This window comes from Adiantum capillus-veneris, chromosome 10 (assembly GCF_014529385.1).
Source record: "Adiantum capillus-veneris isolate H3 chromosome 10, ASM1452938v2, whole genome shotgun sequence".
NCBI lineage: Eukaryota > Viridiplantae > Streptophyta > Polypodiopsida > Polypodiales > Pteridaceae > Adiantum > Adiantum capillus-veneris.
In genome coordinates, this window is record NC_140940.1 from 79816815 (window position 1) to 79833272 (window position 16458).

The 16458-nt window shown below is 45.6% G+C and overlaps 1 protein-coding gene across 2 annotated transcripts in view; it reads right to left on the minus strand.

The window, feature by feature from the left end:
- Window positions 1-1223: 1223 nt before the first annotated feature.
- UPF3 (Smg-4/UPF3 family protein) overlaps window positions 1224-16458 on the minus strand; it is a 41143-nt gene continuing 25908 nt past the window's right edge. The window contains exons 6-12 of one of the 2 annotated variants that reach the window (XM_086521696.1): window positions 4461-4532; window positions 4030-4189; window positions 3336-3436; window positions 2765-3245; window positions 2443-2555; window positions 2306-2368; window positions 1224-2219 (exon numbers count right to left, since the gene is read on the minus strand). In XM_086521696.1, the coding sequence (XP_086377822.1) occupies window positions 2330-2368; window positions 2443-2555; window positions 2765-3245; window positions 3336-3436; window positions 4030-4189; window positions 4461-4532 (966 nt within the window). In that variant the 3' untranslated portion in view covers window positions 1224-2219; window positions 2306-2329. The remainder of the gene's footprint in view (window positions 2220-2305; window positions 2369-2442; window positions 2556-2764; window positions 3246-3335; window positions 3437-4029; window positions 4190-4460; window positions 4533-16458) is intronic. The other variant, XM_086521694.1, reaches the window with a different exon arrangement.

Consider the following 16458-nt stretch of genomic DNA (forward strand, 5'->3'; position numbering starts at 1 on the left):
GAAGCTGTTTTCAACAAATGCAAAGCGAAGGCAGCCTAGCCTCACTACACCTTAAAGCGTACCGCATCACACTATGAAAGAGAGAAAAAGAGAGAGAGAGAGAGAGAGAATTTTAACGTCGTAGGAAAATATCTCAAGAGACCTTAAAGATCTATCCGACAAAACAGAGAGAGCATTCATGGGGTCCCAACCAACCCTCAAGGGTCCTCCCTCACGATTACCAATGTGATATAAGGGAGTCATCTTATATTGAGACCGTCGAAGAGGTTGGTTTAAATACAAAGACGCACCCTGCAGAGAGCAAAAAAGGCTCAAAATTGCCACAACCTTCAGTCTTCAACTAAGCAGCGAATTGAGTCACATTCACCCCCTGAAGTCGAGCACTCCATGCAAACATAACTAAAAAGGTTGAGAATTACATACAAGGGCAGAGGTGATTGTAAAGAGACGGTTGCCGAGCCATAGCACCTCCATTGACTACTCCATAAAGGCCTTTCTTGTGGAAATTTGTCAAGGGACTAAGAATCATCTCTTACTCACAAGGGTGTTAGTTCCATGGAGGTAAGAATGCCTACAAAAGGTGCTGCACTGATAAATAATGGAAATAAATAGGAACACGTTGCCACCGGCATCAAATCATTACAAAACGCATAACTGGCAGTAAGGACCATCTTGGACAAAAACATCTAGCATGGCAAGACATTCACCAGCCAGGCAAGCCAAACCAACACCCCAAAAAGGGTGAAGAAGAAATGATTTGAATTAACTTCAAAAAAAAAAAAAAACAGCTCATAACCTCCTCTCCCCTCCTTTCCTTTCCTTTCCTCTCCTCTCCCCTCCCCTCCCCTCCCCTCTCTCTCGTGTTCTTTCTCGTGAAGGGCTCTTGGATTTGTTCTTAAGACGCTCGAGATTCTTGTCTCGTCACTCAGAGAAGCTACTTCATTGGTGTACCCCAGACCCATCACCAGACCGATATAAAGACAAAAAAGAACAGCTAAAAGCATCACACATGGTACTCATACTGAGTTCCTGACGTGTTGATCAACCCTGCATTCTTGAATACACACAACTCCCTTGAGAAAAATACATCAAAATCATCTCAAACCAGAAATAATCCCACATTCTTCATGCCCAAATGCATGACAAACATCGAATAGACCTGCTCAGCAGAGAGAGAGAGAGAGAGAGAGAGAGAGAGAGAGAGAGAGAGAGAGAGACTGACACATTGGAAGGCAAGACTTTAAACCACCAAAGTCTGCACAAACAGAAGACTCATTTCCTTTGCATGCTATGATGATTTCTTTGTTCATGTTCCTGTATCAGCTTCAGGTTCCAACCGGCAAGCACACTTTCACAAATAGTCATAAATGCCGACCTTACAAAGATATATCAGTAATATCATCTGGACAAGTCAAGCCTGTGCTTTCCATTTATGCACCATGCTCTATTTACAAAGACAGCTTTAGACCTGGTGTGTTTCAATGCAATCTGTTAAACTAGAACCCCACAGTAAATTTTGGGCACATTACATACGTTATTTGCATGCCCTTCACCTCTATGAACACACCCTGCGCACATACTCCACTTTTTGGCAAGGGATTTGACGACAATTCAAGCAGAAAACCCCCAACACTCAAAAGGCGGCGGTAAGCATATTTTGGTTCGACGCTGCCCAAATGCATCAAGACCTCAAAACAAAAGAATAACTTTTATCATTCAAGCATGGTAACCTCTGTGGTCTTTTAGGCTGGCAGGAGGCTTCGACGACGACGACGTACGACTCTTTTAACACAGCTTCCACTTTTTTCTGAGCCATTAGCAATGCCTAGCTGAACTGGAAGATTGTAATCTTTTACTGCAATAACCACAGGAAATCTGACAATATAACGGTGAGCTTCACACGCCTGATCTGGACCTCGATGGTACCATGACTCGTGAAGCTAATCTGTATAGAAGTTCATTGCATGTACTCCCATTCACAAGGCATTACTATCACCTGCAGAGGTACCATACCTGGTTTTTCTGTAGCAACCTGCTGATGATCAAAACTTACCCACCAGGGAGCTATAGACCGGAGTAGCTCAAACATGCTGATTTTGCCACAGATTTGATTGAATGCCTCAAAACTAGTAGCCTGTCATAATCATGATAAAGCGAACACATGCGCTACAGAGTAGGTGGCGCATTATGGACTACCCAATCCATCCACTTCCAATACACTGCAGAGAGGAATCAATCATCGTCTCATTAGATCAACTTGACAACTAGCAAGACACCAGAAGGATATGTATACGAAAGAAAGTACTTTATACCAATCCTGACACCGACTTCATGATCCCGATCCTGGCTTTGCCACCCACACTTGCTTCTACAGAAAGAGAGAATGATTAGACACAGGAAACATACTTGTCGAGAGACATCCTCCACTTGAGAGGAATTCACCTCATGTCCTCCATAAACAGTAGATGAACCAGCTCGCTTGATGGGTGGCTTGCTTGCATCAGGCACTATACTATTATCAAAATCCCTTGGACCCCTTCCCGGCCTCTGGCTGCCTGTGACACTCAAAACAAATTAGTCGTTCACAAGTCTTGAACCAGTGTACTTATTCAAATTCGAGCAGAAAATTCTATAGCTTCAATAAATAAACCTACTTTCTGCTTGCTAACACAAAAAATTGAGCTTGACGATAAAATCTTCATAGGTTTAAAATGCCCTGTTTCCAGTTTAACATGCCCTGTTTCTTGCAAACTTCAAAGCTCACCTGGTGGCGATAGGGAAGGCCCAACAGTCAAATTCTTGGGAGACTCCGCAGAATCACCGCGCTGCCGTACAGTCCAAACTGGACGATCAGGTCTGTCCTTATTTCGTAAGCGTCTACCGTCTTGTCGAGAAGCATCATTTCTGTCCTCCGTGAAAGAGCCAGACTCTAAGTCCGCAGCATTTACCTCTCTACTGCTGGTTTTCCATACTTGAGACTTTGAAAATCGCTTGTCCCGCTCATTTTGTTGGTCAGACTTCTGAAGTAGAAAGGGAGTCCTCGAGGAGGAAGCCCCCTTACTAAGCCGCCCACCACTCTCAATGCGTTGGCTTGCTTTGATGAGTGAAGAATCATCTCCACCTGCATTATGGTTGTTTAAAAAAGCTGCTGCAGGACTTTTTGCAGAAGCTGCGCCACGAGTCCTTCCTACAGGAGCCCCACTCTTACTATCACTTAAAGAACCTGAGTTCCCCGAAGCCACCCCCTGCAATACCCATAAAACAAAAGAATTAACACTACCCAATCTCAAATTCACAAGCTCAAATACACAAGAAACATTGGCGACGACACATGCATTGATTAACTCCTCTTTATCCACCCCCGAAACAATCTTCTTTCCTGCCACAAAACCTTTGACGCCAGCTAGCTCAATGCCACTTTTAACTGCTGTTGTCCCTGCTTCAAGACCAAGAAGATAAAAAAAGTCAGGCACATCAGTCTGTATGTCTTAACAGCAACAGTAATAACAAGCAGTTAAATCATGCGGCCTGCCAAGAGACACATGAAGCCACAAAAATTAAATTTGTCCCTTTTTAACCCCCATCAACTCAATGTCTAGCCATGAAACTTTCACACACGATAAATGTACACCTGCTGAACTTCCAAATGAATTGAAGTGAAACCTTGAGATGATAAATGGTCACTATTAAAAACGAAAAATGATAGATTTCACCCATCTCAATATGTCTGCATTTCATTGATATCAACTAGAAAGTAGACGATTGTGTGTCAGTCATACCAATGACATCTCTATTTATTTATCAATGACATAATTTATAGGATGAGCCAATGAAATAATTTAAATTTTAGTTAAGCCAAGAAGGGTAAGTAATGCTATGGCCTTACCCTTTGGACAGTGGTCATTGGTTTTTGGAAGCAGTCTAAAACCAATGCAGCCCAAAGATAACACTGATATAAAACACAAGCTAACTTTGACCTCACATTGAAAAAACCAAAATAGTATATGCCACAAAGACCAGAATGCTTGCCTTGATTTCTTTCTCCGGCTTTATTGCTAAAATCCTCTGGTATGTTTTTTGCCTCAAGGACTACTCTACCCTTCTTGTCGGCCAGTACATCGCGTCGCTGGCCCTCTTCATATCGAGGAACATAAGTGGCTTTTTCCTTTGGTCTGGGCCCAGGAGAGTACTGTATAGACAAAATACTTACATCTTATAAACATCGCTCGTTTCATTTAATTGGACAGAAAATTGAAAATATTCATTTTTAGGCTCATCCTTGACACATTGCACATGCGTTATACAATTTGATGAGAGAGAAGGGGAAGCGGGAAAGTTCTTTTCCTGAAAGAAGCCAGGCGGGTGGGTTGTGTTGGGGGGTTGCGGGGGGGAGGGGGAGGGGGAGGGGGAGGAGAGGAGGGTGGGGTTTATATGATAAACTGGGCCACCATAGAGTTTACCCTAGCTCCTCGTTTCAACACCATGGACGAAGCACCACCTCGAACGCTGATCTTCCCAGCAGCCAATGATTTCTGCCCAAAATGACATTTGATAAGAAGACGAGATACAGGAACCAGAAAGAAAAGAGGGAAGGGAAGCGGGGGGAGGGGGGTAAATTGGGGGGACTATATTTGACTTAGCTAAACAAGAAAAACTTTAAACGCAACAGTATACTGAATAAAAAGTGTAATCTTAGACTATATATACATATCCCTAGATGATGGCAAGTCTTTAAAAAAAGAGCATTTCACTTTAAAAGAACTAAACATGTCAAAGTGTGATACTCTGGACTAAACATACATATCCCTAGATGATGCCCAAGTCGGGTTTAGTATAAAATATTGTAACATATAACGTTATCGATAGTCACTAATTTGAAGCAAGTGGAAGCTCAACACTGTTGACCTACTCCAATCATTCCACTTCAGATCTGTGACACTGATCCATGCAGACAACATAGCAACTACACTGCCGGCTGTTCCTGTGACACTGAGTAACTTATATCCAGCGTAGCACACAGCCATGTGCAGCACAGATAAGAAAGATTTCCAGTATCAGACATTCTAGGGCAAAACCATACACCCGCATGAGATAGACCTACTAAGGCAAAAACAGATCATGTGCAAAAGATGAGGTTATTCAGCCAACTTTTTGTGATGCTAATTGTGTGTCCATGCGTAATAAACCTTCAAGTACATAGCTGAATCTGGGTGGAGCAATGTCCAAACTTTGGCAGGAAAAAAACCAAAGTTCCATGTAGGTGCACTCTATAGAGCTCTCCAACAACATCCACTGACAATTCTTCTGGTCATTATAACACTCTTATGGAAACACAGGTCCGCCTATTATGTCACGTGACACATCCAACCCTACGTGTCCGTGGACAAACTACAGCATGACCAAGGTTCAGTTCAGTCAAGTCAGTCTATAATAGGAAGTGATCTGGAACTTTCGTGAGTCTGTTCGCACACCATGCATGTCCAGACACTTAGATTAGATGCATATCCTCCGGTTGCACACAGCATGATCATCAACATTCCCATCAGAATCCATCAAGGGAATTTTCCAGTGCATTAAACCTATTTTCTCTATTTTTGACATTTTTCACTTATTTATTAAGTGACTTTTGTTGGGAACTAGGTAGGGCAATTTTGCTAAGATAATATAAAAGCAAACCAGTCTATAATAGGAAGTGATCTGGAACTTTCGTGAGTCTGTTCGCACACCGTGCATGTCCAGACACTTAGATTAGATGCATATCCTCCGGTTGCACACAGCATGATCATCAACATTCCCATCAGAATCCATCAAGGGAATTTTCCAGTGCATTAAACCTATTTTCTCTATTTTTGACATTTTTCACTTATTTATTAAGTGACTTTTGTTGGGAACTAGGTAGGGCAATTTTGCTAAGATAATATAAAAGCAAACCAGAATTAGCACTTTCTGGCAGAAGAGGCAGCAGGAGCACTCGCTCAACAGGTAACTTCTCAGTAGAACCCCATATGCCCTAGCGTTTTTGCTTCACAGCATAAAGCTAGCGTTTTTGGACCAGATCAGCCAGCATTTTTGCTCTTGCAGATCCCTTGCGATTGAAGACCAAGCAGAAGCCCAAGCGTTAGCAGATTCTCCGCAGCAAGACCATTTTCAGCCCTAGCGTTTTTTGCATCTGTATCACACTTCAACGTTTTGCAGATTCACCGCGACGGAACATCAAGAAACATCAACGTTTTCAGTTTCCAGCAATCAGTACCTGCAGTAGAACCCCTGAACCTCGCAGATCTCATGTCACGAGGACGTGGCAATTATTAACCATGTCACAAAGATGTGGCAACTGCTAACCTTGGTTGTTGGTTTCTTTCCAATGGGGTTTATTTTATTTGTTTTGAGACCCTCTTTTTGAAGTAGCAAACGGTCGGACATTGTATGGCCAATGTGAACGGTAGTTTCACCCGCAGACGCGAAGTGGTCGGCACTGGAATTCGTATGGTAAGAGGATGTCTAGGCTCAGAGCAAGATCATATAGGTCCCCCCGTCGCACTTAGCAAGTTGGTGGATACTAGGAAGTGAACTCAATTAAGGCGTAAAGTCAAGGTGGGACTACCAACAGAAAGTATCCGACAGTTGGGCCACATTGCACTTTTGGATGCGGTCCCAATGAGGATAGATGGCCAGAAGACCAGTGGGAGCCCAACGGAAGCATCTCCTAAAATTTAGGGAACTGCTATTTTGGGCCGTGAAATGTGTTCGCGTCCTTACCTCCGGTATGACTAGGGGAACATTTTATAACTCTGCCGCGAAGTCAACTGGGCAACCGGTCAGGATATTTTTAAGCGGTGAACCCGAAATGGGAAAATACTTGTTAATGCGCCAAGTGGCACTTTTCTGAGGACTTTCCTCATGCAAAAGAAAGGGCGCTGAATTTAGAGAAGGGAGAGGCCTCATTATGCAATCTGTCAGGTTAAGAGCTATGGAGTGCTTCCTTTCCCTCTTATGTACAATGCAGTGCCAGGAGTGATGCCCTGCATGCTACGCACTGCCCTCTCTCTCCCCTACGAGCAATATGTTATGCCCCACTAGTGGGCTTTTCATTTGACCAATGTACAGTTATGTGGGTTCATGCGCGATTGCCGAGGCAAGAGCCTCTTGCACAGGTACTGGATTAGTTAGCGGCTAATCCCCCGCAGGTATAGGTGAATTCGGAGAGGTTTCACGCCAGAAATCTCGTCCGATTCAAAGGGCAAGTAGCCCTACAAGTGTGGGAGCTCGAGGTCTTGCTATAGATGCGACCAGCACGCGAAACGGAGCCCAAAACAGGGAATTACAGCCTGCTGTGTATTTTTGCAGGTTTAGGGTTTCGGCCCTAATACCCCCAGGAAGTTCGGGGACGCAAGGGGACCGCTGTACAGGTGAACTGGCGCATTTTCGGGGCAGAAAACAGAGAATTCAGCGTGCTGCAGATTCTCGCCAGGTTTTGCAAAGTGTCCGTATGCGTTGGGAAAGTCACCTATTGCGTGGGGATACTGACTGTGAAGCGTCCTAGTACAGTTATGCTGCCGAAATCGGGCCAGAACAAGTGTTTCTTAGCCTAGATTGTGCGGGGCAGCTTGTGGGGGATCACAGGTTTTATTCCCTTTGATAAAGAATAAAGAAATACCGAAAGGGGCGCCAATTTTGGGGCCTACACGTTGTCAGTGTCTGCTCGGAGCATTCTAGCTTCCGAGCCGTGTGTGTGATTAAGTGTTAATTCCCGTTACAGGTCTCCTTTGCAAAGTGCTCTGTGTGTGTGTCTAAAGTAAAGAATTTCGGGTGAAAGCCAACGCCTACCGCCCTACAGGCCGGTTTCGTGGTTCCGTCGCCGGGACATCAATCACTTTTTCCTTAAAGAGTGAGCCTGGATTGTTTTGGGATAAAGACACAAAGTGCAAGAACGCGGGGATTACACTATGGTCGACAAGGGGAAGGGAATTATGGAAGAGGGTTCCTCTTCAGAGGAGAGGCAGGAGATTCCTATGGTTTTTGAGATTGGCGAGAGCTCACGGCCACGTCAGTCTATACCTCTTGTCAACGTAAATGTCTCTCCAGTAGTACAGGGCTTTATGATTGGAAACTTGAGGATGATGCGTTCAAGACTCAGTTAGTTGCCGCGGTGAATGTCTTTTCGCAGCTGGTGCAGAATCCGAGGTTTATGGAATTCTTGCAAGCGCCACCAATGCAACAGCAAAATAGGCAACCTACGCCGCGTACGGAGCTTGTTGATGCTCAAGCCCAGGTACTTCATGTGGCGCAGGAGGAAAGGGAACACTCGCATGTTGCGGAGTCGGGGGCTCCAAAGCAGGTTCCTCCCATGCTTGAACAGGTGGCTAGAACGCCTATTCCACAGGTTATGCGAGTTCAGCCCGCCACCTTTCAGAGCCAGCATGCTGTCTTGAATGGACAAGGAGCTGGATACCAGGCAATGCACTCAGTTTTTCCACCACCCACGGTACATCCTGGGTATTTCGGGGGTGGATCAGTGTTCCAAAGTATGGCTGGTTATGCGCCTGGAAGTCAGCCGTACATGCCAAGAACAGTGTTCGGGGGTATGCAAGGCATCATGCCAAACCCCATGTATGGTAGTATCGGCATGCAGCAAGGTTTCCACTGCAACCAGGGCCAGTTTGGGGTGCCACAGGGTCATTTTGGCATGGCTGGCTTTTTCTGGACAGCAGCCAGATATCGCACCTCTGACGCAAAATGTGAATGGCCAAAACGTGCCGATCATGCCTACTACAGTGCCCATGTTGCAGACCATTCCGTATGACAACTTGGGGGCACTAGAGAAGCCGAAGGCTTACAAAGAAGGTGGTGCAGCAGTAAAGTTCAGTACCTTCAGTGGTTTCGAGGATAAGTCAAAGGCCCTCACTTTCCTCCAGCAGTTTGATACAGCTTATGCGGGAGGGAATTTTACAGAGGCCTCGAAGGTGAGGAAAGTTGCGACTTTCTTAAAGGACAATGCGCTTACATGGTGGACGACATTGTTAATGCAAGGACACGCACCCGCCACTTGGGTTTACTTCACGCAAATGTTTGCATCTGCTTGGCTGTCAAATGAATTTGAAGCCGACGTCATGACAGATTGGCACCAACTTACTTCAGCTTCGTGCAAGAGCTTGCTGGAGTACAATAGGAGGTTTTGTAAAGTGTTACTCTCAGTGACCTCCTACAGATTTGTGCCATTGACAGAGCAGATAGAGAAGTACTGTTGTGGGCTGCCTAAAGGGCTTCGCGATTACTATACAAAGAACAGAGTGGCTACCCTTACTCAGCTTATGGAAGTTGCGAACACTGGTCTTGCATTGTTGAAAGGAGAGGACAGTGGATTTCCGAGCAGTGACAAAGGAGGGCAGCAAAAGAAAAATTTAGCGAAGAAGCCCTTTGTAAAAACGGCTCCTGATGCGTCACAGGGGTAAGAAAAGGCAACCACAGACAAGGATTCAGCCGGGACTTCTGGAGCGCAGGCAAAGAAACAGAAAAGGAAGCCTTTTGTGCGCAAGTCGCTCGAGGAAAAGGTCCTAATGGCTGAGAACAAATGCTTTATATGCGAGCAACCTGGTCACTTTTCTATCAATTGTCCACAAAGGAAAAGGCAAGCTGACTCAGAGGATAAAGAAGACCACAAAGGCAAGAAGCCAAAACCCACGGCAGGTTTAGTGCCAGACATGGTGGGTGACAAGCCCAGCACAGATGCCAGTGAGTTATGCAAGGCATGGTGTAACCGGCCCGTAGGGCGGTAGGCGTTGGCTTTCACCCGAAATTCTTTACTTTATACACACACACAGAGCACTTTGCAAAGAGAACCTGCGACGGGAGTTAACACTTCAACTCACACACGGCTCGGAAGCTAGAATGCTCCGAGCAGACGCCGACAGCCTGTAGGCCCCAAAATTGGCGCCCCTTTCGGTATTTCTTTATTCTTTAGGAGGGTAAATTACAAGGTAAGGTCCTGGGAATCCTTCACGTGTATCCACCTAGATACCATTTGATTTGGCCAAATTTCGGCAGCATAACAACCCCAAAACTTGTGCGAAACCAATTCCCCTGCTGGAACTCGCTTGCATTGTCGTATACCCTCTGATTCCTGTCCAAAAACAGTAAATTCAGCACGCTGTATTTACTGGTTTTTGCCCTGTTTTCAGCCCCAAACAGTCCCCTAACTGTCCTTTGCCAATGGGGCACGATTCCCAATGATCCTGGCGTCCGTATGGCTGAAAAACAGTCAAATTACAGCGCATACACAGCGCTGATTTTGCACCTGTACGGTGAGGTTATGACCCTCACCAGTGCCTGCTTTGGAGCAGCAGTTAGCTACCCCTGTTCCTGCTCAAGGAGGCTCTTGCCTCAGCACAAAAGCATGAACCCACACAACTGTACATCAGTCAAATGAGTAGCCCTCTTGTGGGGCATCACATAACTGCAAGAGGGGAGAAAGAGAGCAGTATGCAGCGTGCGGGGCATCACTCCCGTCACCATACTGTGCATAGAGGGCAAGGTAAGCATTCCATAGCTTCTGTACCTGTCGCAATCCGCCTGTGGCTGAAAATGGCGCCCCCTTTGATGATATGCAGCTCGTTTTTACCTCCCAGAGTGGCAGAATCGCTCACAAGCTGACACGTCGCCCAGTTTCCGAGTTTGGGCTTTCCCTGCTAAAAATATCTCAACCGGTGCGTCAGTTGACTTCGCGGCAGAGTTGTAAAGTGTTCCCCTAGTCATACCGAAGGTAATGACGCGAACACATTTCGTGGCCCAAAATAGCAGTTCCCTAAATTTTAGGAGATGCTTCCGTTGGGCTCCCACTGGTCTTCTGGCCATCTATCCTCATTGGGACCGCATCCAAAAATGCAATGTGGCCCAACTGTCGGATACTTTTTGTTGGTAGTCCCACCTTGACTTTACGCCTTAATTGAGTTCACTTCCTAGTATCCACCAACTTGCTAAGTGCGACGGGGGGACCTATATGATCTTGCTCTGAGCCTAGACATCTTCTTACCATACGAATTCCAGTGCCGACCACTTCCCGTCTGCGGGTGAATCTACCGTTCACATTGGCCATACAATGTCCGACCGTTTGCTACTTCAAGAAGAGGGTCTTAAACAAATAAAATAAACCCCATTGGAAAGAAACCAACAACCAAGGTTAGCAGTTGCCACATCTCTGTGACATGGTTAATAACTGCCACGTCCTCGTGACATACCCCCCTCTTGAAATCGCAAACGTCCTCGATTGCATACCATAAATACACGTCACTGATGATCTTGTGCTATTAACACTCTTTTATCATCGCATGTATCCGCAAGAAAGGTCGTAACATACATAGATACAAATGACTTAATGAGGCCTTCATACTTTTGCCATTTCCATCTATGGCACTGAATTCATATGTACATTTGATGTACTAGCTCTATCATTACCCCTCCTTTGCACACGTTGGGTTGGGGCATAAGTAGGCTGTAACCCAAAGGCTTCAAGGTAAAGTTGCAATACATTTGGTGACTCTGACAGTTCATGCTCTTCCATCCACTTTGCATCCATAGGCGGATAGTTCTTGAACTTCACCAAATAGCGTCTTGCAACTTGTCCTTTAACTTTTCTGTCCTTATGTGCCAAAACTTGCTCAGGTACTAGGATCTCATCAAGTTCCTCAACTTCTGGCTGATCCTCAACTGGCATATCTTCTGGCCAGCACCCACGAAGGGTCTTAGAAGACTCACGTGAAACGCATTATGAATCTTCCACGCATCAGGCAATTTCAGCCTGTAAGCCACATCGCTGATCTTGTCAAGCACTTGAAAAGGCCCATAGTAACGCATGCTGAGCTTAGGAAACAACCGTTCCTTGCCCTTCATCTTCTTTAACCTTGCCTTTTCGAACCTTAAGAGAACCCAATCACCAGGTGATAGTAGCAATTCACGACGGTGACGATCAGCAGCCTTTTTCTGTTTTGCCTGAGTCTTCTCCAAGGCAACTTTAATCTTCTTATACATCTCATCCATGTTCTCAACATATCGATCTGCCTCAAAGATCTTGTCCTTTGTATGCAAAATGGGAGGAACCTTTTTGCCGCCTTCAACAATTTCAAAAGGTGCTTTGCCAGTAGACGAATGCACTGTATTATTGTACGCATACTCAAGCATAGGCAAATATTGTTCCCACTTGCCCTTATTATCTGACACATAGCATTTCAGCAGATCTAAGACAGTAGAATTGGCCTCTTCTGACTGTCCATCAGTTTGTGGATGAAACGAAGACGAGAACTTGAGCGTAGTACCCATGTTCTCAAACAATCCTCTCCAGAACAAACTGGTCATGCGAGGATCACGATCACTGATAATCGATTGTGGCATACCATGGTACTTAAACACATTGTACATGAACAAGCGTGCCATCTGATCAGATTTTATCTTCTTCCTGACAGGGATAAAATGGGCCTGCTTGCTGAACCTGCAGATAATGGTCCATATACCATCATTCCCTGTTGGTGTCCTTGGAAGATCAAAGATAAAGTCCATAGCAATCCTTTCCCATGGCTTATCCGGAATCGGCAGTGGTTGTAACAACCCTGGTGCCTTTTGCCTGTCAAACTTGACCTTTTGGCAAACTATGCATGCTCGCACAAAGGCATCCACATCTCTCCTCAAGGTAGGCCAATAGAAGAACGTCTCTACCGCTTTAACTGTTGCATCAATGCCACGATGCCCTGCATACGGTGGGACATGACTCTCTTCCATGACCTTATGTCGCAGTGGCCTAGTGACACAAAGTCTGCCATGCATCATCATAAAACCATCTCTGAGGAGGTAGTGCTCGTGATGTTGCCCCTCTTGTAACTGTTCAAAGATCCTTGCAAAATCTTCATCAGCAGTATACTGTTTCTTCATGTCATCTAACTCATGATGATAAGGAATCGACACAGCTGAAATTTGTGGCTTTCTTGATAACGCATCAGCCACAACATTCTTCTTGCCTTCCACATGCATAATCTGGAAGTGGAACATGGAAAGAATGTTTGCCCATCGCATATGCTTTTCGGATAACTTTGACTGTGTCAAGAAGTATCGCAAGGTCTGATGATCTGTTTGGACAACAAAATCAGCACCTAAGAGGTAGTGCTTCCAGCTAGAAAGCGCATGAATCACGGCCAAGAGCTCTTTCTCATAGACTTGCATAGTCCTCTCTGGCCCTTGCAAAATTCGGCTTTCATAGGCTACTACCCGTCCATCTTGCATTAGCACTGCTCCGATGCTACTGCCACACGCGTCACATTGGACCACAAATGACTTCCTGAGATCTGGCAAAACAATAACTGGATCTGAAGTCAACTTTTCCTTTAAGAGACTAAAAGCTGAAATCTCTTTTTGGGTCCATCTGAAAGTGACCTCTTTCTTTTGCAATGCGTGAAGAGGCGATGCTATCTCTGCAAAATTTCTGATAAACCTTCTATAGTAGGAACACAATCCCAAGAAGCTTCTGACATCGTGCACAGTCTTCAAGTCTGGCCATGAAGCCCTGTACTACTGGAGGGACATTCACGTTGACAGGAGGTACACACTGACGTGGCCGTGAGCTCTCGCCAATCTCAAAAACCATAGGAATCTCCTGCCTGTCCTTTGGAGAGGAACCCTCTTCCATAATTCCCTTCCCCTTGTCGGTCATAGTGTAATCCCCGCGTTCTTGCAATGTGTGTCTTTACCCTGAACAATCCAGGCTCACTCTTTGAGGAAAAAGTGATTGATGTCCTGGCAACGGAACCATGTAACCGGCCCGTAGGGCGGTAGGCGTTGGCTTTCACCCGAAATTCTTTACTTTATACACACACACAGAGCACTTTGCAAAGAGAACCTGCGACGGGAGTTAACACTTCAACTCACACACGGCTCGGAAGCTAGAATGCTCCGAGCAGACGCCGACAGCCTGTAGGCCCCAAAATTGGCGCCCCTTTCGGTATTTCTTTATTCTTTAGGAGGGTAAATTACAAGGTAAGGTCCTGGGAATCCTTCACGTGTATCCACCTAGATACCATTTGATTTGGCCAAATTTCGGCAACATAACAGCCCCAAAACTTGCGCGAAACCAATTCCCCTGCTGGAACTCGCTTGCGCTGTCGTATACCCTCTGATTCCTGTCCAAAAACAGTAAATTCAGCACGCTGTATTTACTGGTTTTTGCCCTGTTTTCAGCCCCAAACAGTCCCCTAACTGTCCTTTGCCAATGGGGCACGATTCCCAATGATCCTGGCGTCCGTATGGCTGAAAAACAGTCAAATTACAGCGCATACACAGCGCTGATTTTGCACCTGTACGGTGAGGTTATGACCCTCACCAGTGCCTGCTTTGGAGCAGCAGTTAGCTACCCCTGTTCCTGCTCAAGGAGGCTCTTGCCTCAGCACAAAAGCATGAACCCACACAACTGTACATCAGTCAAATGAGTAGCCCTCTTGTGGGGCATCACATAACTGCAAGAGGGGAGAAAGAGAGCAGTATGCAACGTGCGGGGCATCACTCCCGTCACCATACTGTGCATAGAGGGCAAGGTAAGCATTCCATAGCTTCTGTACCTGTTGCAATCCGCCTGTGGCTGAAAATGGCGCCCCCTTTGATGATATGCAGCTCGTTTTTGCCTCCCAGAGTGGCAGAATCGCTCACAAGCTGACACGTCGCCCAGTTTCCGAGTTTGGGCTTTCCCTGCTAAAAATATCTCAACTGGTGCGTCAGTTGACTTCGCGGCAGAGTTGTAAAGTGTTCCCCTAGTCATACCGAAGGTAATGACGCGAACACATTTCGTGGCCCAAAATAGCAGTTCCCTAAATTTTAGGAGATGCTTCCGTTGGGCTCCCACTGGTCTTCTGGCCATCTATCCTCATTGGGACCGCATCCAAAAATGCAATGTGGCCCAACTGTCGGATACTTTTTGTTGGTAGTCCCACCTTGACTTTACGCCTTAATTGAGTTCACTTCCTAGTATCCACCAACTTGCTAAGTGCGACGGGGGGACCTATATGATCTTGCTCTGAGCCTAGACATCTTCTTACCATACGAATTCCAGTGTCGACCACTTCCCGTCTGCGGGTGAATCTACCGTTCACATTGGCCATACAATGTCCGACCGTTTGCTACTTCAAGAAGAGGGTCTTAAACAAATAAAATAAACCCCATTGGAAAGAAACCAACAACCAAGGTTAGCAGTTGCCACATCTTTGTGACATGGTTAATAACTGCCACGTCCTTGTGACACATGGGGTAAAGTTAGGGATCAGACAGCACTAATCTTCTTTGATCCAGGTGCCAAAGCCAACTTTATCTCACCAGAGTTAGCTATGAAGCTGGGCATCAGAGCTGAAGAGATGGGGTACACAACAGAGGAAGGGTTTGCATGTCTTGGCCACTCAGAGTGTGTTACTCCCATCATTGGAAAACTGCGTCTGCATATTCAGTCGTATGTGGACACTGAAGAGTTTTACATCATGCCGCTGGAAGGTTGTGACGCCTTGTTGGGGATCCCGTGGATGTTCAGAGCGCATGGAGTCTTGGATGCCCACAACAAAAAGATCATTGTACAGCATAGGGGCAAAACTCACATCTTGGATGTAAAGCTTAGAGGAGAGTCCGTCCCTATTGTATCTGCTTCTGCTATCACTTCTGTAATAAAGAATCATCTTTCTGTGTACTTGATTTTTGCACGTGATATCTCAGATAGTGATCAGTCAAATTTATCTATGTTAGATAAAGAAAGGTCAGCATTTTTGCAAAAGTTTAGTGACTGTTTTTCTGATTCATTACCGTCGCAATTGCTGCGAGAGAGACCTGAGGACCATCGGATAGATTTGGTGCCAGGGTGTAGCCCACCAAATAGACCTCCCTACAAGGTTAGTGCGGCGCAACAGAAAGAGATTATGGGCCAAGTTGAGGAGTTATCAGAGAAGGGGCTGATTCAGCCTAGTTCTTCACCCTATTGCTCCCCAGTGCTCCTAGTGCAGAAGAAGGATGGCTCATGGCGCATGTGTATTGATTACAGTGCGTTGAATAAGAATACCATCAAGAATAGGTTTCCTATTCCTAGAATTGATGATATTCTTGATCGTTTAGAGGGTGCTGCAATTTTCAGCAAGATAGACCTTAAGAGTGGGTACCATCAGATTCGTATAAGGCCAGAGGATGTGCACAAGACTGCGTTTAGAACGACATTTGGTCTTTATGAGTTTTTAGTGATGCCGTTTGGGCTAACAAATGCTCCTGCCACGTTCAACAGAATGATGGACCGGATTTTCCGCTCGCATCAACAGTTTATTGGAACGTTCTTCGATGACATGATAGTGTATTCGAAGAATGAAGAGGAGCATAGGCGTCACTTGACCATTGTGTTCGAAGAGCTGCGCAGTCACAGGTTACTTGTCAATCCTAAGAAAAGTGAATTCTTCCTCG